The sequence below is a fragment of the Acanthaster planci genome, linkage group LG11 (genome assembly GCF_054643075.1).
Source record: "Acanthaster planci isolate LZ-2023a linkage group LG11, COTS_SCS, whole genome shotgun sequence".
Taxonomy (NCBI): Eukaryota; Metazoa; Echinodermata; class Asteroidea; order Valvatida; family Acanthasteridae; genus Acanthaster; species Acanthaster planci.
This window is the reverse complement of record NC_141787.1, coordinates 740,468-760,081: the sequence shown is the minus strand read 5'-3', so window position 1 is coordinate 760,081 and position 19,614 is coordinate 740,468. Positions and strand designations below refer to the sequence as shown.

The 19,614-nt window shown below is 39.9% G+C and overlaps 5 protein-coding genes across 8 annotated transcripts; 1 reads left to right on the top strand and 4 right to left on the bottom strand.

The window, feature by feature from the left end:
• Positions 1 to 32: 32 nt before the first annotated feature.
• On the bottom strand, positions 33 to 3,459 carry LOC147797233 (proteasome subunit beta type-1-B-like). The gene is made up of 6 exons (XM_087143041.1): positions 3,271 to 3,459; positions 2,399 to 2,506; positions 2,078 to 2,159; positions 1,829 to 1,958; positions 1,409 to 1,515; positions 33 to 833 (listed from the first exon to the last, which is right to left on the bottom strand). Exons 1-6 carry the CDS (start codon positions 3,354 to 3,356, stop codon positions 648 to 650), a joined length of 699 nt encoding a protein of 232 aa, XP_086999167.1. The 5' UTR covers positions 3,357 to 3,459; the 3' UTR covers positions 33 to 647.
• A 217-nt stretch (positions 3,460 to 3,676) lies between these two features.
• On the top strand, positions 3,677 to 6,062 carry LOC110978370 (U6 snRNA-associated Sm-like protein LSm2). Its single transcript, XM_022233314.2, has 4 exons — positions 3,677 to 3,820; positions 4,577 to 4,644; positions 4,872 to 4,962; positions 5,074 to 6,062. The coding sequence occupies exons 1-4, from the start codon at positions 3,818 to 3,820 to the stop codon at positions 5,197 to 5,199; spliced, it is 288 nt and encodes a 95-aa protein (XP_022089006.1). The 5' UTR covers positions 3,677 to 3,817; the 3' UTR covers positions 5,200 to 6,062.
• A 183-nt stretch (positions 6,063 to 6,245) lies between these two features.
• On the bottom strand, positions 6,246 to 8,697 carry LOC147797232 (uncharacterized). 2 transcript variants are annotated; one of them, XM_087143039.1, is made up of 3 exons: positions 8,363 to 8,697; positions 7,179 to 7,893; positions 6,246 to 6,582 (listed from the first exon to the last, which is right to left on the bottom strand). In XM_087143039.1, exons 2-3 carry the CDS (start codon positions 7,820 to 7,822, stop codon positions 6,480 to 6,482), a joined length of 747 nt encoding a protein of 248 aa, XP_086999165.1. In that variant the 5' UTR covers positions 7,823 to 7,893; positions 8,363 to 8,697; the 3' UTR covers positions 6,246 to 6,479. The 2 variants fall into 2 exon arrangements, with proteins under 2 accessions (XP_086999165.1, XP_086999166.1); XM_087143040.1 differs by lacking the exon at positions 8,363 to 8,697 and having other exon boundaries at positions 7,179 to 7,921.
• A 110-nt stretch (positions 8,698 to 8,807) lies between these two features.
• LOC147797231 (uncharacterized) lies at positions 8,808 to 10,788 on the bottom strand. Of its 3 annotated transcripts, none has more exons than XM_087143036.1 (2): positions 10,508 to 10,788; positions 8,808 to 10,233 (listed from the first exon to the last, which is right to left on the bottom strand). In XM_087143036.1, exons 1-2 carry the CDS (start codon positions 10,624 to 10,626, stop codon positions 9,384 to 9,386), a joined length of 969 nt encoding a protein of 322 aa, XP_086999162.1. In that variant the 5' UTR covers positions 10,627 to 10,788; the 3' UTR covers positions 8,808 to 9,383. The 3 variants fall into 3 exon arrangements, with proteins under 3 accessions (XP_086999162.1, XP_086999164.1, XP_086999163.1); XM_087143038.1 differs by having other exon boundaries at positions 10,615 to 10,777; XM_087143037.1 differs by having other exon boundaries at positions 10,449 to 10,526.
• Positions 10,789 to 13,392: 2,604 nt separating this feature from the next.
• Positions 13,393 to 18,979, bottom strand: LOC110978369 (zinc finger MYND domain-containing protein 19-like). Its single transcript, XM_022233313.2, has 6 exons — positions 18,780 to 18,979; positions 17,441 to 17,500; positions 16,899 to 17,070; positions 16,378 to 16,532; positions 15,759 to 15,875; positions 13,393 to 15,266 (listed from the first exon to the last, which is right to left on the bottom strand). Exons 1-6 carry the CDS (start codon positions 18,828 to 18,830, stop codon positions 15,123 to 15,125), a joined length of 699 nt encoding a protein of 232 aa, XP_022089005.1. The 5' UTR covers positions 18,831 to 18,979; the 3' UTR covers positions 13,393 to 15,122.
• Between the last annotated feature and the right edge of the window lie 635 nt (positions 18,980 to 19,614).

Sequence of the window (19,614 nt, the reverse complement as noted above, 5' to 3'; positions counted from 1 at the left end):
ACTTGACAGAATTTTTCACAAAAGGAACAGACTTTCTTCAATTTGCCATCAGATTCTTAACTTTATTAAACAAAAGCATGCACATGTACACACTGTAGATGGTAACTTATGAATTGTACATGAACGTAAATAAAAATACCATTTCTATAAAGAAAAATCCTTCGTGTAGAGAAGTTGTGCTTATCCTGTTTGTGTTTTACCATGAACATTTTGTGTTGCATTGCAGAATAAGAAACATATCCTTTGTGATAACCACTGCTTGAAAATGAAAATGCACTGCCCTGGAAAGTTTTCCATTGAGCTTAAACTGAACTTTTCCATATGTTTTCATCAGTTGTATTCACTTTAAAATAATACGGTACTCTTTCTCTTTTGCCTCACCAGAATGCTTGAGGAGATGTACAGTTTTCAAGTAAACACCAGACATGTTGAGTAATTACAAGACGCATTTCTGTAATTCTGAAATGAACATTTCAGTGTGTTCAACTGATGTAAACAGGTGATATTTTTCCTTAGATGTCACATCCATGTAACAGCCAAATTTAATTTATTTATCCAGAGCAGACCCAAACAGCCCTGCTGCCAAAAGGGAATGAGATCTGACCTCAAGTAACAACTAAAAGCTGTACATTTCAAGATTCCACTGCCTAGTCTCGTCTTAGTGGGAACCTCTCCTCACGTACACCATCCTGGGTGACAATGTTCAAGACGATGCCATCTCCAGTGTAGATATCTCTCTCAGCAGCTGAGATGAAGACGTCCTTGACCAGTGCCACTGCCTTCTGTAAGCTGAGAGGAGGTGCAACATACCCCTCCTGGTTCTTGCCGCCAATCTGACAATGGAAAGACACTTTATATCAAGCTTTCCCCTTGTAATCATCTCCGAATAGATTCAAGTCATGTGCATTACTTCAGACATGATCAAGGAGGCCCAGTTCAGCCATTTCTTGTTCACTGCACTGGTTATTTTCCATCAGTTGTGCCGGATGCAAACCCTATTCTTGTACCAACAATCAACTTGCTTGGTTAGCGTATCCTTCGGTCCCTTTGATACACAATCTTAGTACTGGGGCATGCCAATTTAGCTTCTCAGCCACTTTTTTGTACACCTGCTCTCTACAAAATTATGGAAACTTCAGCTTTTTCCTCTCTGTTTTCAGCTTTTTTAGTATATGGCCATTTACATCCCCCCAGGGGATGGATTGATTTCTTTCAAATGGTAGTCAAGATACCAAGATACAGAATACTCTATTATTAAAACAATCCATAGTTCTTCATAAGGCAATTTAAGCTACCGTATTCGACTATCTGGCTTTGCTAAATTCAAGTCTTTTCATATCCACTCCAGTACATTTCTTCCCCATGAATACAAGTCTGCCTTCCACAAAACAGATGGCCAACAACTGACCTGGTTGTCTAGTAAAGGTTGAAGGACGGCACTTGATGAGCCAGCAGCTCTGTATACCTCACGCTCATAGGAACCCACGGGATCAAAGCTGTATACACAGCCTTTACCTATGGAAGGCAATCACATACGGTAGTTGAGCAACATACTTCATAAAGATCTCTTCTCACCACCAGCTCTCCTCAAAGCCAACATTTCTTCACAGAAGAGATTATTTTCCATGGTTTATCAGCATGTGCTACCTCTTTGCATAATGCAATTCCTACATGTATACTGCTTCGTTTTTTCATAAAAAAGCACTTTAGCTCTATGGGGTTATGTAACTTGCTATAAAATAACAAATGGGTCTGTGCGAGGAATGTACAAATCATTCTGCCGCTGTTGGCTTTCATGAGTCTATAGCAACTGAAACATTCTACCTACCATCTTCATCAATTCCTGCCAAGACATTGTAGGTGTAGTAAGGAAAGAAGCGTCGGTAGTACAAGATGGATGACAACATGGATGCGATGGCCTTACAACTCATCTTCTTGTGGTTGTCATGCTCATACATCTAATCCAAGTGAGACAAAATGACAATGTAAACCTTGAAACAAAGCACCGACAAACAAACCACATGTATACACCGTACAAGGCTGATGTGGCGCAAACACGACCAAGAAAAAGATGCACCTTCAATCTTGCTTCAAGAACTTTTGTCAGTGTGAGGACATCTCCGTGGAAACCACAACATCCGAGGACAGTATTGCCCGTTCTGCAACCATGATAAGAAAAACAGAAATCCACTTAAACAGTGTTTTATTTACGAGTTGACTTAGTTTAAGACTCAATTTTGAGAATTTTTGCAGATAAAATGAGGTTTTTAACACGGGACACTGTAGAGAACAGACCTTCAAAAGCTGTACAATGTATATGGCAGTAGGTGAAATGTCCATTTACAAGCACACTGAAAATATTGTTTGGGGTTCACTCCTTTTCACTTTAGAAACTTACAAGTTGTATGTTTTTGGGAGGTTCCTGCTGTGAATTGAGAAGCCTTCACTCAGTCTTGTGTCAGATGCAATAATTGCGAAGTCATCGCCAGCTACAGCAAGGATCGTGCTGGTTAAAAAACAAAAGGCGTATGAGCTTAATTTTGAGGAATTCAACGTTGTACAATGACCTTATATTTAAAAGAATGCACATCAAGTATCTGAAATGTTAACGAACCAAGATCCCCTAAATGTCATGCATATATTAGGTGCAATCAATATGAATACATTGTGATATCTGTTACTCCTTCTTCAACTTTCCTTCCCTATTTCAAAACAATCTTCCACAACTGTGAATTGCAAAGGAAAGGTATGGTCTTAAGGTAAAACTATCATGATTATCAACAGATATTACAGCAAGGTTAACCAATCATGCAAAAATTGAGCGATTGTGCAAATCAACTTTGCAAGAAAGCCCAATGTATAAACATGTACATGATGTATATCCGTGACATCTGTCAAGGCTGTTATATAAACTAGGAATGGAGATTCCAGCAGTGCAGACTCATCCTGACTTAACAATTTATCTGACAAGTGGCAGTGCCCGAATGTACAAAGACAATATCACCTAATTTGCAGAATACCCTGCCACTCCAAAAAGACCCCTGGAATGACTGGTTACATGGGTACAAAATGAAAACATTCATGAGAAAAGTGTGACAGTTTGAACTCAATGTTTTCCATGTAAACAAGACACGCAAGGGCGCCCTCTCTTGTGCTGCAACTTGCAAGGAAGACAATCAACACAGTAGATCAACATGTTCAAGCAAATCTAAGTAACAGTCATGACAGTTAGGCCTTCACTAAGCACGTTAATTTTTCCCTCTTTCGTACCCTCCATTCATTGCATAAGGGCTGAAGTACCGCTGCTGAGGTCCCCCTAGGGATGCGTGAGGTGTAGGCTCCATATGTAGCTCCATGCTTCTTTTTAAAACAACCTTCGATAAAAACTGTAGATTCCGCTATCTTCTAGTGTTGTGTGACTCTGCAGAATTACGAGTGCTGTTTCCAAACCCAACTCATGCTACTGTAGCATTAGTATTAAACATCCAAGTGGGTACCAGGCTATCTAATTTTAAGCTCGTTCAGTAAGTCTAAAAGAGTAAACAGATTCAAAAACCAATACTTTTGATGATAGATAAACATTACAGTTAAATTTATCATTAAATAATAAAAAAGTGAAGTGACTAATTAAAGTAAAATTAAATTGTTAAATTAAATTGTTAACGTTGGGAGACTTGTGTTTTGATTGGAAAGGTCAAAGGATAAACCGTGAAATCAGCGTGACTCTTGTCTGCGTGTCGTCTGTACGACGTTTTCAATTTTTACATTTCGCTCTGAAGACATTGCAGTGTACATAGTTTGTTCACAAAACACAACCATGGTGAGTGTTGTGCTTTTGCTAAAATGATTAGTGCATAAAGTTTTTGTCGTTCTTTGTTTGTAACACTGTTTTTTCCTCAACCCAGGTTATTAAATCGCAGTGACATTCAGGCTCCACGCCAGGTTTTACGTACTGTACCAGCAATTGATGGCGCTGTTATGCCCCAACTATAGCATAAGTCCCAACTACAGTTTGGACAGTCCCAACTGTAGTGCTGCAGTTCGGCTTGCCCAACTATTGTTGACCAATGGCTGTGGGAAATGTCTCCAAGTCAATGTGTCTCACACTTGACACAATTCATCAAAAATGTGGCACTTAGCCCATGACATGTAGCCCTATGACCAATGACATGACATTTGTAAACAATATGACTTTGGCACATGCTGGGCACATCATGCACACAGGACCTCTTTGCTGTAGTTGGGCCGGCCAAACTGTAGCACACTTGTTGGGACGGGCCCAACTATAGTTGGGACTGATGCTATAGTTGGGACATAACAGCGCTCTTGAGTTTTTTTATGGGAGACCTTTCAGTTTCAATTTTCATGTGTCTTTGTGGAATTTGAAAGTTAAAAAAGATTCAAAAGGCGCACCCTACTTTACAGTAAATAAGTATTTATTTTGTTGAAGTTAACTTTGCAATCTGTAATTTGGACACATTTGACCGTGAGGCTGTGGGCTTTGTTTAACATAGTCAACGAAATGTAATTTCCAAAGTGAATATGCTAATGTTCAATCTGTGGCTTCTTTTCACAGCTTTTTTACTCATTTTTCAAATCTCTTGTGGGGAAAGATGTTGTTGTCGAGCTGAAGAATGATCTCAGGTAAAGTTTGAAATTACTGTTCAGATTTGTTTTTAGGCCTATCATAATACAAGTTTATAATTTATTTTTATATCATGTATGTGTTAGTTATGTCATGTATGTGACCAGTTAGTTAGGCTCTAGTTGTAGTGTGACAAGCACATTGTAAGATGTACTGCTGTCCAACTGGGCTGTGTAGTATTCCCATTTACTTGTTATTACCAAATTTGATTTCTCTTATTTTTCAGTATCTGTGGAACGCTACACTCTGTGGACCAGTTCCTGAACATCAAGCTTTCAGATATTAGCGTGACAGACCCAGAGAAATATCCACACATGGTGAGTGATTACTTTACGAAGGAATTTGCAATGAATGTGTTGAATCCACTTTCTCTTCCAGGAACAATCAATTAGAAGTTACATGATTACTTTACAATTGTATCTCCACAGCTTTCAGTCAAGAACTGTTTCATCCGTGGGTCAGTTGTAAGATATGTTCAGTTACCAGCTGATGAGTGCGACACACAGCTTCTTCAAGATGCAGCCAGGAAAGAAGCAGCACAGAGTAAACAGTAGCATCAGCCAGTACATGCCGACCTTGTAAATATGTAGTGTTTCGTGTTTTTATTTGCAGAGTTGATTTCAGATGTTTCATCACAGATGTTGTAAATAGAGTACTCTGTATACCATCTAAGTTGTACAAGTCCAAAAGATTGTTTGGAAAGTACAGCCATCATACCCAACCTTTTGAATTTATCTATGCTCTTTGTGATTACATAAAGAATGTTGTTTACCAATCTTTCCCAACTAGGACTTGATCAGGGGAAGACTGAGCTTTCCTTTTATTGTCAGAGTTTATTCATTTTATGTTTATTTTAGAATGGATCATGTATGGAGCTATATTTTCCAGAGAATTAAGAAAGATCAGAACATGAAATAAGACGACAAGGGTCTTGAGATTTTGATTTTGAGTGGAAAATACCAAGCATCACAAATACAAAGTTTTGTACATAAAATCAACAAACTTGCTTCAACCACTTGTTCCATATTAGCTGTAGTGACCTCATCAGATGTTCTGCTGTGTGTTTTGAATGAATTTTGTTCAAAATATTAAGCCAATGTTAGGATGCAGAGATCTGAAAAGATCAATATGTTGAAACATATTTGACTTCCAGGTTCCATAACAGGTTTAAGTTCCATAAATCATGACCATAAAAATCAACTGTTTCTGTGGAGTTTATGCTATCAATCTCAGTTCAGTTTAGTTTATTTATTAAAAACTATCACACAATTTGTATTCATAATCAGCACATGCATGAAAGAGATGCTATTTGAGAAAAACATTTTATATCACAGCAACCTCCAAAAGATACCACTTACACATAAGACAATAGGTTTGTACTGAATAAATAATTATCAAGTACATCATATAATGAAAAGGGTGTTTTAGAAAGTCTGTACCACGGTCTGTGTGATGACAGTTTTCTTTTCTTCAACTTTTCTTCTCTAAAGATGAAGTTGGCAAAGTGCAATATGAAAAATTATCAGGTTTATTAATCTAGGTGGCAATCCAAAAATGTGCAATTTACCGATTTACACAAATCTACACAGCATACTGCAAGTATATGCACTGCTAACTCATCTTGCTGGACCTAGATGTAAATCTGAAATCAGAGGAATTGGAGTGGCTTAGCTAAGGCCTTGAATTTTATCCCATCCGACTACTTAAACAAATATTATAATGGAAAGGGCTGTGATCTTCCATGTAGTTAAAAGCAGTATGAAAAAAAACCTGTTTATTGTTTTTTCCATTCCTCACTGTGCCCCAGTGCTGCTATCAGACATTATACCCATGGTCATTTCTTATCACTTTCCAGTTGTGTTAATTCCAAGACATCCCCTTCATCTATGGTCCGCTTCACTGTCTCTCCTCTTGCTGCAAGAATCTCCTCAATATTCCTGTAGAAATGTCAAAGGATGAATGACAGAAGCAATTAGTTTCAGTGTACGATAATTCAGGCATGGAATGGCACAAGAAAACACTCCCTTCCCATCCTGACCATGATTAACAAAGGTATGTAGGATTGGTACATTTTGAGCACCACTTTTGCACGGCTTAATTTTCCTGTTCACTGCACAGTTCTTTTTAATTTCTGAGACATTTGAACATCCGATCCTGCAGTCAACAGCAGTATTTTTAACCACAATGTTTCGTCTTTCCACATATTGCAACTCAATGGAACAAGCTCCCCATGTCTATTGTAGAGCCTTTTGACCCCTCAAAGTTCAAGAAAATACCACCTGATTTGATTCTTTTATTTAAGACCTTTGTAAAGGGTTTACATTCACTACCATAATCTAGTTTCCCAATTCATCAGTATTTACATGCACACCTAATTTTTCTGAAAGAAAATCTGCAAAACAGATGTGATTTAGATAAAGTTCATTTTGAAGAAAATCAATAGTAAGAGTCCAGTTTACTCTAGTTAGTTTGGATCTTTCTGTAGGACTAGGGCAATTGTATAGACATACAGGACAAGAAATCTGCCATATACCTTCCCCCAGCATCAGCAAACCATCCCAAGTTATCTGCAATAAGATGATTCTTGTTGCATCCTGGACACTTCACAATCACCACTCCCTTCTCGTAGCCAATCCTTGAGATGCTCTTCATTGATCTAGTGTCACACACCTTGCAAGTGAAGATGAGATTTAACCTCTCTGAGTCTGGAATCTTCCCCAAGGCAGTCTTTGTCCCAACATCTTTGTTCTCATTTGAATTGTTCTGATCATTGGAGAAGATTCTCAAACCTGTATGAATAGGCCTCATGGTATGTTTTCCTAAAGATGACTGGTCCACTGTTGGTGGCATAACACTGGATATCTGCCAGAAGGGATGGTTTGGCCTCATGGAAGTGAGACCAAAGCACTTGAAGAGATTGCCTTTCAAGAAATTATGAGCTTTGGGGCAAATGGAGTAACTGGTCCATGTGGATGCATATCCTTGTGTTTGTCTTCCATGAGGGATTGTATTTGTAAGTTTCTTTGGTTTCACTGGTTGGAAACATTGCACAGGTTGTGGTGCAGACAGAGTCCTCATCTGACAAAAGCAGATTTCCTCAGTGAACTTAAAGAATCTTTGTCGGAATAACAGTGGAGAGAATATTCTCACAATAGTTGATGATGGCAGCACTTGCATAATGGCAAAGTAAATCACTGATTCAATGAGATGGAAGTGTAATCAGTGTTATGCAGATCTTTGAATGCAACCTGTAACAGGCAATAGATAATGAAACAGTTGAAAATGTGAACAAAACCTAATTGTTGAAAAATATCAGTTGCTGGTATGAAGCGTATTTATAATTCTCAATGTATTTTTCTTATACTCTCACTCTGTTTTCCCCAATACTTCAGTCAACTGGATGGATTTGCACTGAAATGTAACAAATATCTCTCAAAAGCGTCAAAATACTAGGGGCAAATTTTACTGGTGGATTCCCAACCGGCAAGCTCTTCCCATATTCTACCATACCCCAATTAGTAACGATGCATCACCACGCTCTGGCCTGGGCTCTGGCCTGGGCTCTGGCCGGGCCTGCGCGGGCTCTCGAGGCCCGATCCTGCAAGTTGTCCAGCATGACTCTGGTCTGATGACAGATTCAAGTTTTACGAGCAACTGAGCACAATGATCTGAATGCACTGGTTATTATATATCAGTCAATGTTATTCTTAATCTTACCAAGGCAAAAGTGTGATGATCGTCGGCGGCTGGGCGGCGTAGAGCTCTAGGAAAAACCATGTGGTTTTGTATCAATTGCATAGCGCCCTCAAGTGGTCATCACGGTTTAGCCGCAGCGGCATGCGCTGCTTGATATATAATACGCAACTGCGATTAAATCGGCTGGGAAACAAGAGACGAGTCTTCGTGCCTCGGTGGAAAGAATCTGCTGTTGAAATGTTCGACTTTACGTTCCTTTGGAAAAAATCACCCAGAGCCAAGGTTAAAATCTTCATTTAGGAGCGGCGTGTTGTGTAAAACAATGCGGTTGGCAAGGGCCTTGATTGAAGTTCAGGACTACCGCTGCTGTGAAGCCACGAAGCACACATCTTACAAGAATAACCATAGACTTGGCTCCTTCAGGTCTATGGAATATACATGTAGTTAAGGATACGCCTCAAAATAATTGGTGTTGCATAAAACAAGATGCTGTGTTTAATTGTTTCGTCTCACCGATGGGAAAAAAACTTAAATAGGCTAACATTTTGTCGCATCAGTAAAATTTAGTACTTTAGATCAAGACAGTTTTTTTCTTTTCTTAGAAAATTATTTTATTGACTAATTCTTAATTCAATACTGCGTACACCGAACACTTCCTGTTGAGTTTTGTATTGGATTAGATTAATTCGTCAGGTTATATCGGGACACTCGAACAAGTTTATGGACGTTTGTGGTAAAAACTAAACTTTTGTTAGTTACTCGCTTTTGTGAATGCGACGGTGTGTAGAGTGTATTCATTCAGTTCGATTTTCCTCAATAAATTCGTATTTTGTTTAAAGAACTTTACGTAATTGCAGTGTTAAATCAAAATAACACTCCGTAAATGTGCATCTGTTTTGCAAACAGAGCTGGCTGTGGTATTTCAATAGGCTTTGAGGTATTTAGAATTTGTTTCTTTTTGATAGTCCCTGTTGCGCCATCAGAGTGAAGGCGAAACCCACTAAGATTTGTTTTACTTGTTCTGAATGACTTTATGATGTCCTTACATGGATGTTATAAGAAAGTATACCAGATAAACTAACCCTTCAATAAGAAGGACCATACACATTCGTTTTAGTATCTTAACAAGTTTGTAACGTCGTTGTTCTATGAGAATGACCTCTGACTGTGGGACCAAGTCAACGTGGAGGCGATCGAGATGTTCCCGTAGGCTGTCCACTCGCATCCGGGTGACTTGATTCACCTTCTCTTGCATATAGCATATCAGTTCGACTTGATCGGCTTTGAAGCGCACTTTAGCGGCCCGGGCTTTCAGTGCCTTGAGAGTTTTGCGCCGCTGGACCATGAACCGAGAATGACTCGCATCAATCGCTTCAAGACGTCTTTTTGTGTTCTCCAGCTGAGCTTTCGAATGTTCTACCTCCTCAGATATTGCACTCCTCACAATTTTCAAATTTTCGACCCCTTGCGACTTTGCTTTTAACGCCTTTTCAAGACTTTTAATTTCATCTTGCAGCGATCCTACTTCAGATTCCATTTCTGCCTTTTCTCTCAAGGTATCAGATAAAGTTTGTTTCAAGGATTTCATTTCGTCACAGTGATTTGCCCATTGCTGTTGCATGCTTTTTCGCTGCTCTTGGATCTGTTTGTCCTGTTTATCTTTCTCTCGAAGCAGAAACTGCTTGCGTTCTTGCCAGGCTCGGCATTTTATGAGTGCCACACTCTCCCTTATCTTGAACCTTCTTAGACGTCTGTTGAGGTGGAACATCTGGTCCCGCAGGAAAGCCTCATCTCGGCGTGTCTCCTGAGCTTGTATGGTCATTGATACCAGCTCATTGGCTTGGGCATCTATGTCATGTGTCAAGCCAAGCCGATTGGCCAAAGACGGTTTCCTGTAGAAACATGAAGAGGGAATAAATAAGATAAGGCAAGAATAAACAGATTCTTAGCATCTGGATGCATAACCTGATTAATGTGCTAGAAATATCGACGCATTAGAAATATGGCTTCCATTCTCCTAAGAAAGCACGGCTACATGCATAATGGGCTTGTTTATTGAATTTGTGACTTCATTATATGTGTGTATATACTTTTCATGTTATCTTACTCCTCTCTTCCCTTCGGACTGAATTCATTCCTCAAGATTGAAAAATCTGCATTTTGCACCTTCTCAGTAAGATGTCATTGATGAGGAAAACCCTTGACTGGTTCGCATAATCCACCAACTTGTCCAAAGAAAGAACCGAAACCAGTAAAAGGAGAGCGTCATTCACCCACTGCAGCATGGTCAAAACTCTCGCAGTTTCTCTTAACAACTTGCTTTCATCTCCCCCATCGAGCGAAACTGGAACCAAACAAGTCTCGTACTTAATGTTTTATTTACATTAAAGTGTCATTGACAATCTTGTCCTGTTACCATAATATTAGTTGTCAGGTAACAGAATAGCTTGCGCCTATCTCAGCCAATCCCAGGTCGCGTGCGGACGTACCTACTTTGACGTCACACGCACCGTTTAAAAATCTGATCACGAAACTTGACCGTTGTATGACAAAAGTGTAAGTGTTTAGAATGACTGTTTGAAAGAAAATTACTCAGGCTTTCTCAACACACGTCTTTAGGGGATGCTAGATTTATACCTCAAACTATACAGAGCGATAAACTGAAAGAGTATCTTAAAGGGTTATCGCCATGTTCCCATCAACGAAGGCAATTCTATGTATCGCATGAATTGTGAAGTTGAAATCACTTTCAGCACATTAAGTTTTGTTTGTAAACGGTTTAAACAGATAGGTCGATCAGCTGCCTCGTCTCAAGATCCTTCGCCATCCAAGGAATCGAACAAAGTTCCTCCTGAATCGACTGTTTGTGATGGCATACAGAAAAGGATTGACAGTAGAGTTACACCACAACAAATAGTTGACTATCTCCCAGGCAGGATCCCCAACGCAGCCCTGACAGATGGTGTTCCATGCAGCTGTGATGTGGTACGGAAGCCAGCAGATGACAAAGACGCTGACAAGAACTGCGAGGGTTATGGCTGCCTTCCTGTGCTTTTTAAATTCCTTGCGCGTCACGATTTGGACCCCGTTATCCGATTTCCGACCTTTTCTGAGTGTTGGGCCGTTGTCACTACATTTTGTTTCAGTGCCTAATGGCATCTGCTGATGAGAAAATGTTGAGGTGTTTATGGCCGTCATCTCGCAGTATGACGCTGGATTGCCATGGAATGTCGCACTATTGTCTTCTGCGATTGCTTGGTACACCTTTGTATCTGAGTGTATCTCGGATGTTTGACGAATGTTTCTGTCATCCAGAAATGGGTTACTTGACGTCACGGCAGTCCTTCCTTTAGTATTGAGTCGCACTTTATACAGTTTTTCCAAATACATTGCGTCACCAATATTCTGCTCTTCACACGCGCAGCTCACTTCCATAACACGCACCTGCTTTCTTTGGAAAGCTCTCGTCCTTCGTTTTATTTCAGTGTAAACGATTAAATTTAAATAAGTTATGACTGTTAACGGGAAAACGAATGCAAGAAGAATCTGTACAATAATAAAATACACATTCATCAGTGCTTCAAGTTCACAATCCTCGTTGAAGTCAAAAGGACTTTCTTCTGTCAATGGAGCCCATGCAAGTGCCACAAACGTGTAGTAAATGACGGTGGTAATCCATGCCGGAATGATCATTGCAAGAATCTTGTTCTTCGATAGAAAAGAGCGATACTTGGAGGTCTTTGTGACCATCCAGTAACGATCCAAGCTGATGAACATGATGCTGAGGACTGACATGTGAGCTACAGAAAAGTCGAGTATGAGCCAGGCTTTGCAGAACGTTTCGCCGAAGCTCCAGCGCCCTACGTTAACCCAGTGCGTGTTGAAGGGCAATACGGCAAAGCCAATCGTAAGGTCACAAACGGAGAGGTTCAAGATGAACCAGTTGCCAAGTACAGCTCTGATGCGACGGTCTAAGATAAAGGCAACGATGACCATAATGTTGCCAGTGATCGTGATGCAAATGATCAGGCCAACAACGAGAGAAATACATACTGTCCGGAGGGAGGTTAAAGGGGCTGAAATGTGCTCAATATCTAAGTCGCTGGTGTTGAAAACTTCGGAAGAGAAACTTATGGCCATCTTCGCAGCTTGTCAGTTGAATAGGATGGACAGTTATTTAACAACCGGTGGCTGGAAAGATAATGTCGAACAATTCTTCACAAATGTGTGATGGTTGCACCACGAAGCATGAACCTGGTTCTGTGGTCGCACGAACAGCTGATGGTTAATTAGGACACACACACCCTCTTGGTTGTCGTCGTTGTTTGTACAGCTAATCAGTCCATTTGGCCGGGAGGAAAGGTTGGAAAAATTCGTTCTGTCTCCAAACGACACACAACTAGACTGCTATGTGCAGAGTTGGAGATTAATATCCACTGATTGCTAGTGTCTTTAATCCTGGCAAACATGCATGAACCAAAATTTGCATAATGGACTTGTTTGATCTTGGATTAGGCCAAGAAAATACCTACATTTGTTGTTAATCGTTTAAATTAACTTTGTCTTCACCAGACGGAGGGAGGAAAATGCAACCAAGGCATTCTGCTTAGTAACAATCCTAATTGCAAAGGGTCTGGAAACACCACACACTACACCCATACCTGTTTCACATACAAAGTGTGGACATTCCTTTGTTCTCCTGTGGTTAAGAAAACTTGGAGAAAAATGTTGTCAGTGAATTAAGTGGCAACTGGTATTTTCTTCTTTTAACCAATAGTTCACATCCTGCACCATGTTTCAGTAATTATAATCAGTCTCTCCATTTTTACCGTACCTGCCATACTGTCAAATTGATGTCCTCCATTCAAGACGTTTAATAGTTCATATATCTCTTCCAATGGGATTCAAGTTCTTCAAAAATACAACGGGTATGCTTCCTGTAAGTCTGGAATTAATTTCATCCCAATGCAGCAAGCTGTCAGTAATTTTAACATGACTTTTCGGTTAACAAAAGCTCACACTATTAAAATAAAACATTCTTTTGCAAGCAATTATGTATAAATCCTGAAATTAGTTTTTATTCACCTGTTCTCAATAACTCAGTGATTCATTCACAAGATGCATTCCAACACTCTTACTGTTCTATTTACAATTTTTACAGTATTACCCAAATGCCAGACCTTTTATCAAAGGAAGTCTCGAATACACACTGACCCAAGAGAGATGATGCGTGCCAGCAAATACACCATCTCAAGTATGAGATGCCAAGTTTCTTTCTCGAAACTTTGCACGATATTTATCAGCACATTTAGTTCGACCACGAAATCATGTTTAACCCTCCAATGCAAATGTGAAAGAATGGGTCTCATCCATCAAAATCAGTTAAGTGGTTGTTCTGGACTGTTAGAAATATAGTGCACATAGGAAATGTGTTGACTGGATTAACTAAACTAATCACTGAACTAATTGCTCCAGTATTTAAATAAAAACGTGTGTCCAAAACATATTCCTAAGCGTCTTTAGAATTATTCTGCAGTATGATTCTGATAACCCTTATCCTGAGCAGGTTTTGATATTTATCTGACAGTGACAAGCAATCCAAAGTAAATTGTGTTCATGATCACATACAAGAACATTCCTGAAAATCACGATGTATGCATGATCACATACGAGAGCATTCCTGAAATCACGATGTCTTCATGATCTCATACAAGAGCATTCCTGAAGATCATCATGAAAAATGTTTGACTCCAAAAGAGTTGCAAAAAGCTACAGAATGTCTGAGTATCTGCCATGATGTCTGAAAAAAAAAACCAACTGCTGAAAGACATTTTTTACAAAGAATCTTCTTGAATCTTCCGAACTCAGCTTTCCTTCCAACGGACATGAAACCTCTTGTAGACTAAGTCTGAAATCTAGCCTTCTCAGTTCTGGTGGATTTTGACGGGTGTGGGATTAACACTGACAATCCAACGACTCTAAGAATCTGAAGCAATCAATAAAGATGTATCTATATACAATACTTACAGGCAGTGATGGTGCTCTTACCATACAAATGTATTCAAACTTTGCTTAATTTTGTCCAATAAAGGTAATATTTTCCAAAGGGATCCAGATCAATTTGTTTATGTATTGAGGGCAATAAAACATCTGATTTCAGTGGAACAAGCAATGTTTCGGGAAAATGTAATGTAATTCTGAGCGCAAAATATACTGACCACCGTTTGTTTTTACATACAAAATAGCCTGTAAAACTGTAATACCATGCATTTCTGCCGACATGTATATGTATGACAGTGTCATCAAGAGCACAGACAGGTAATGTGATACACCTGACCATTAAAGTCAGGGACTAATTGAGCAAAACTTTGAGGTCCAAAATGCCCCCCCCCACCAGAGACCTCTTGGAACTCACCGAGCTGTTGCACTGAGGATCACTATTGTTAAATACATGAATTGCCAGATAGCTGTCTGACTCCAAACCAGCTGGACTCAATCTTCATGCCAAGTGAAATTCAATATCAACAACAGCTGCCATGTCACACTTCTGCAATTTCTTTGACACGGTTTCAAACAATTTCAATAACGGGCATATGTTTTGTTTAATGCTACAGGATTTAAATAAATCTTTGATTCCACACTTCCGACTTACTGTCAAGCATGTCAGGACCCTGTATGACCAACTTCTAAACTCCTTCCAAAAGAAAACCAACTTGCAAATTTGACATCAGTGGGGACATTTTATATATATATATAATACATCTCTGTGCAATGCTTGTCATTAGCGATCAGGTGGTCGCTCATAGGGTTTGGATTTCTTCCGTTCCCTGCAGCGTTTCTTATGAAGGGACCAGTCTCTTTGTTGGCAAGTTGTACCACAGTAACGCACCTCTTGACAGCGACCACAGATGCTGAATTCCCGCAGCTGTAACAGAGGGATGGCAAAGCAACATTAAGCAACAAGCTGACATGTTACAAAAACTGGCATCATGCTCAAAAACATTTTTGAGGAACTGTGCATAATTAAGACAGGTGCACAATTACACTCTGCAGATAGCACTTTCATCCCTTCAGTTACTCATGATTCAGTGAACAGCAACGGGATTTGTGCTAATTCCACTGCAAAACTTATTTATGACTTGAGTCAACTGTTAAACACTTTATGCATGTCACTGATGTTAGTATGATGCTGTGTCCAAGTCATGGCTGTGGTTGGCATTAACAATGTGCCTACGGAAAGCCACAGGCTAGTGACTGTAGCCACTTCCTATGGATATGTGTGTTACTCCAAGCCCTAGTCAGCTGATTCATGTACAGCCTTAATGCCCTCACTTGGGTCTCACAGCTTCACACAGCGCCCTCAACCAATCCCATACACACCTAATCCACGCATCATTTCCTTGCGGACTGCACATACCTCTGATTCTATTTTTGTACAGGGTGGGTAGTGGCATTCGTAGTACGTGGTGCTCTCATCTTCACCCTCGATAATCTCACCATTGGCATTGTAATAATGGTGCAACACAGAAGGAACCTATCCAAAACCAAAGACAGCAATGATTTGAGATATCTGCTGTTGTGCGGTTCTTCTTCCAAAGACACAGTTCCTTACATAGTGCATTCTCAAGCCTCAACCATGCAAAGCTTCAAATCTGAACTGTCAATGTTTGTCTTTGAAACCAGATTGCTTACCTAGTAGCTCATGAAGGGGACAGCCTCCCCTCCCAGTTTTTTAATTTTTGTCTAAATTATTTCAATTTTTCATGCGACTACTTGTTTGTCCTTTCTTCTTTAGCTATCAGCTGGTTATTAATAATTATAAGGAGAACGTTTCATCCAAAGATGGAACAGAAGTTTCCATTGCAAAGAAATTCGAATTTGATCTGCATCCTGCACGCCCGCTTCAAGAGCTGAATTTGCCTTGTGCTTTATTGCAATCCTGTTCCCCTCAGCAGAATGATTCTAGCCAAGCAACAATTACTCAGTTTATGTTCCTAAGCCAATTACTAGACGATGAATGCATCATCTGTTATTACCTCTTCGAAAGAATCTGTTGGAAGTTGTTGTATTGCTATCCAATAAAGGCTGTGTTCCTGCAGCTCAGCACCTTGTAAGACCCTGGGCGAGTCAGCTGATGAGGAATTTGAAGACGGATTGACGGCAGTGAGTTGAAGGTTGTCTAAGCGATTGTCTGTTTTGAAAACAAAACCAGACATTTATAAATGAATACTGGCATATGACAAACAGAATTATATCAAATGTGAAATATTATATACAATGAGTGCGCAACTGTCTCCAAAACAGACTTCTGTACAAATGGCATCACACTCTGCTTACAAGTGACTTTTTCTCTTTGGGGTTCCACAATCCACTGAGTTCCTTAGGAAAGCACGTACGTAAACAAAATGTGACATCATCAGTACAGAGGCCTCTTGCATATCTTCACACTGAAACAATGGCAGATCGTTTAACAAAGAAGATGTCTGCACAAATAATGGCAATGTGATGACTAGAGTTACCACTAGCCTTGTCTCTCTGGTAACCAAGGCCCACATACCTACTGACACCCCATTCTTGTGCTTAACCCTAAGTCCTGCTGGAATCAGTCCGTGATGCCTCTCCCAAAGAAGATCATGGAGGTAGCAGCCAGAATTACGTCCCTTCTGGATGTCATAGGTGTAGGCAAAGACACTAGCACCATTCCCGTCCTTGCATACATCAACCCGAGCCTGAAATTTCAGGGGCAATCATTCAATAAATTGCCTGGTAAGGGCTTACAGAAGTTATATGTATTTTGTATTGTGTCTTGCACCAGAGAGTGAGATTTGGAGCATGTTTGTTCAGGTCATTTGGTCAAAACTATCGCGATTAATGATGTAGATACTGTCAATAGTTTCGGGATGTTTAGTGTTAATTAATAAATGTATGAGCTATCAAATGCAGTCTGAATCTTTGTCTTTGTTCTTACTGGCCTTTATGTGACAAAATTATTAAGAGAATTGCTAACTGAGGTGATAGACATGTTTTAAGTACAAATTCTAGTATGCACAAGTAGGCTCTCAGTTAACTGGGTATAGGCCTACTCTGAGATTACTGTACCTCAAATGCATAGCGTTCAACAAGAGAGATGTCTTGCTCATCTAGCAGCGAGTATTTCATCTACAAAATACGAATGATCAACGTAACGGCCGAGTTAACACCACAGTTAAATCAGTTATGTCACTCACAGTGCAATCGTGACAATGTTCATGTTGTCACTGTCCGCTGACTGCTTTTAATGTTGAAAAAGAAAAACAAAATGCTGTAGCATTACCCTTTGATGATAAGGCCAAAGCGCATGGGCCCAATCATGCACAAATGAAGTCAATTCCCCTCACCCAATTGTCACTTAAGATGCTTAAAGTTAATTAAAACGAAGTGGCTACTGTTACCGCAGTCGTAACGTATTTCTCATTTTCTATCGTTATGGCAGTGAACTGCGTAAGTGCGATGATGTAGCTGATCATCATGGCTTTCTATTTTAAATGCCGTGACTGTTGTTACGGCAGCTGTAACGCATCTCCCATTTTCTATAGTTACGGCACTGCAACTGCGCAAGCGTGCCAACTTAAGCGTAGTTTTCGGACTTTATTTCCCTTTAAAAAATCCTGCAAAGCCTCCGATGAGAAAAGAAAAAGATTCCTGTTTAGGCCTATACAATAAGAAACCAACATAAAAAAACAATTATGGTATAAAACCTGAAATTTAGGCGAAAAAAATAGAATGATCCAAGCGCGGATTCAAACTCACACACAGTTCAAAATCTTCCACCTTGACCACTCGACCACAAGTAGCATTAAGCCATCCAGGTAATTTTAAAATATATAAACTGTCGTGATGATTAGCAACGTCATCGCACTTGCGCAGTTCAGTGCCGTAACAATAGAAAATGGGAAATGTGTCACGGCTGCCGCAACAACAGCCACGGCATAATTAAAATGTTAATAATATTTGAAGTGACGATAGCTTGGATAACATACATTTGTATTTTAAACATTAAACCAAGCCTAATTTGTCTCAGTTCAGAAGTTAGACCATGGAGGTAGGTAGGCCAACATAGTCAATAGAACATCATATGGCAAAAGCCTACTCCAGACTGTCATGTGTAGTGTTAATTCTGAATACTACACTCTGACACTAGCCTATCACGTTCTTTTGCCGAGATAAAAAGAACTCCTCAGGTTCCACGCAAGCCGAAACATCTCTGTTCATAACGCAAAAAATTCAGCAATCAATATATGATGCATGCCACCATAGTACCTGGAGGAGAAAAAGAATTTGCGTTACATTTGACGATGCCCTTTAATTTACCTATTCCTAGTAGTAACGTTTGTTAGGGGTCTACTGTGAGATGACTGAAACAATAAAGAACAGAGGGCGTCGGTCCCTAAAATCTTACCTTTCCTGCCGCCCGACCAAGCCGGACAATCCCTAGTTTGAAAGCAGACATCTGTCTGCCCACACCTACAAGTTATGTCTCGCGTGTAACGAGGAAAACCTGATTTAGAGGACCGAATAAATCCAACGATCAGTCGGATGTCCTAAATTTTGTGAGACGGCATGGTCGATTGTTGTGATCTGGTCGCCGACTACAAAACAGACCAGCGATTGCATTAAGTCAGTGCGGTAATTGAGTCTGGTTCCAGGCTATTCGTCCAGGGTGAGCACGTGTCATTTAGCGGGCAAGCATTCGCCAATCAAAATAAAGTGGGCGGCCTTTAATGCAGTCTGGTGCCTGTATCACAAAGAGTCCAAATTTCCATGAAGTAATACAAGGCTCTGGACTGAGTGGGTGTCAGGTGCGAACCCCCCATCCCCAGGTATACTGTCTTGCAGCTTGCTGGCTTTACAACGCTGTACATTTGGCACAAATTAATGTTTCCATCCAACTTTTACTTTTTAGACAATGTTCTCAAACATTGCTTATACTGGAAATTGTACGGCTGCCAAAATTAATAAAAAGTTTATGCTTGGTTAGTAGTATTTTTCTTGTCAAAGTGGACGTGCCGTTTACTCCATTGTTAGAGCATCTGTTCCTTACTCAATACTATGGTGTGAGCAAATGGGAATCACTTTCATTTAGAATTTTGCAGTAGTATGTGTTCTTATTTGAAAGGATTGTTGTTCTTATTTGATTTTATTTTTGTTTCTTCGCATCAACAACACTGAATACCTTGTGACTTACCCTTTTGGTTTTGTATGTCAGCCATCATATAGTGTGGAAAGCCACTTGT

What these genes read in the sequence shown, in the direction of transcription:
- LOC147797231 (XM_087143036.1), bottom strand. Translation starts at nt 10,626, where the DNA reads ATGCTGCAGTGGGTGAATGACGCTCTCCTTTTACTGGTTTCGGTTCTT. An exon ending in AATGACATCTTACTGAGAAG is followed by an intron (nt 10,234 to 10,507) that starts GTGCAAAATGCA and finishes ATGTTTCTACAG; the next exon opens with GAAACCGTCTTTGGCCAATC.
- LOC147797232 (XM_087143039.1), bottom strand. Translation starts at nt 7,822, where the DNA reads ATGCAAGTGCTGCCATCATCAACTATTGTGAGAATATTCTCTCCACTG. An exon ending in TTTGCTGATGCTGGGGGAAG is followed by an intron (nt 6,583 to 7,178) that starts GTATATGGCAGA and finishes ACATTTCTACAG; the next exon opens with GAATATTGAGGAGATTCTTG.
- LOC110978370 (XM_022233314.2), top strand. An exon ending in GAGCTGAAGAATGATCTCAG is followed by an intron (nt 4,645 to 4,871) that starts GTAAAGTTTGAA and finishes CTTATTTTTCAG; the next exon opens with TATCTGTGGAACGCTACACT. An exon ending in CAGAGAAATATCCACACATG is followed by an intron (nt 4,963 to 5,073) that starts GTGAGTGATTAC and finishes GTATCTCCACAG; the next exon opens with CTTTCAGTCAAGAACTGTTT.
- LOC147797233 (XM_087143041.1), bottom strand. Translation starts at nt 3,356, where the DNA reads ATGGAGCTACATATGGAGCCTACACCTCACGCATCCCTAGGGGGACCT. An exon ending in CCTTATGCAATGAATGGAGG is followed by an intron (nt 2,507 to 3,270) that starts GTACGAAAGAGG and finishes TTTTTTAACCAG; the next exon opens with CACGATCCTTGCTGTAGCTG. An exon ending in TTCTTGAAGCAAGATTGAAG is followed by an intron (nt 1,959 to 2,077) that starts GTGCATCTTTTT and finishes CACTTGGATTAG; the next exon opens with ATGTATGAGCATGACAACCA.
- LOC110978369 (XM_022233313.2), bottom strand. Translation starts at nt 18,830, where the DNA reads ATGTCTGCTTTCAAACTAGGGATTGTCCGGCTTGGTCGGGCGGCAGGA. An exon ending in CAACAGATTCTTTCGAAGAG is followed by an intron (nt 15,876 to 16,377) that starts GTAATAACAGAT and finishes GGTTTTGGATAG; the next exon opens with GTTCCTTCTGTGTTGCACCA. An exon ending in GTACAAAAATAGAATCAGAG is followed by an intron (nt 15,267 to 15,758) that starts GTATGTGCAGTC and finishes CCTCTGTTACAG; the next exon opens with CTGCGGGAATTCAGCATCTG.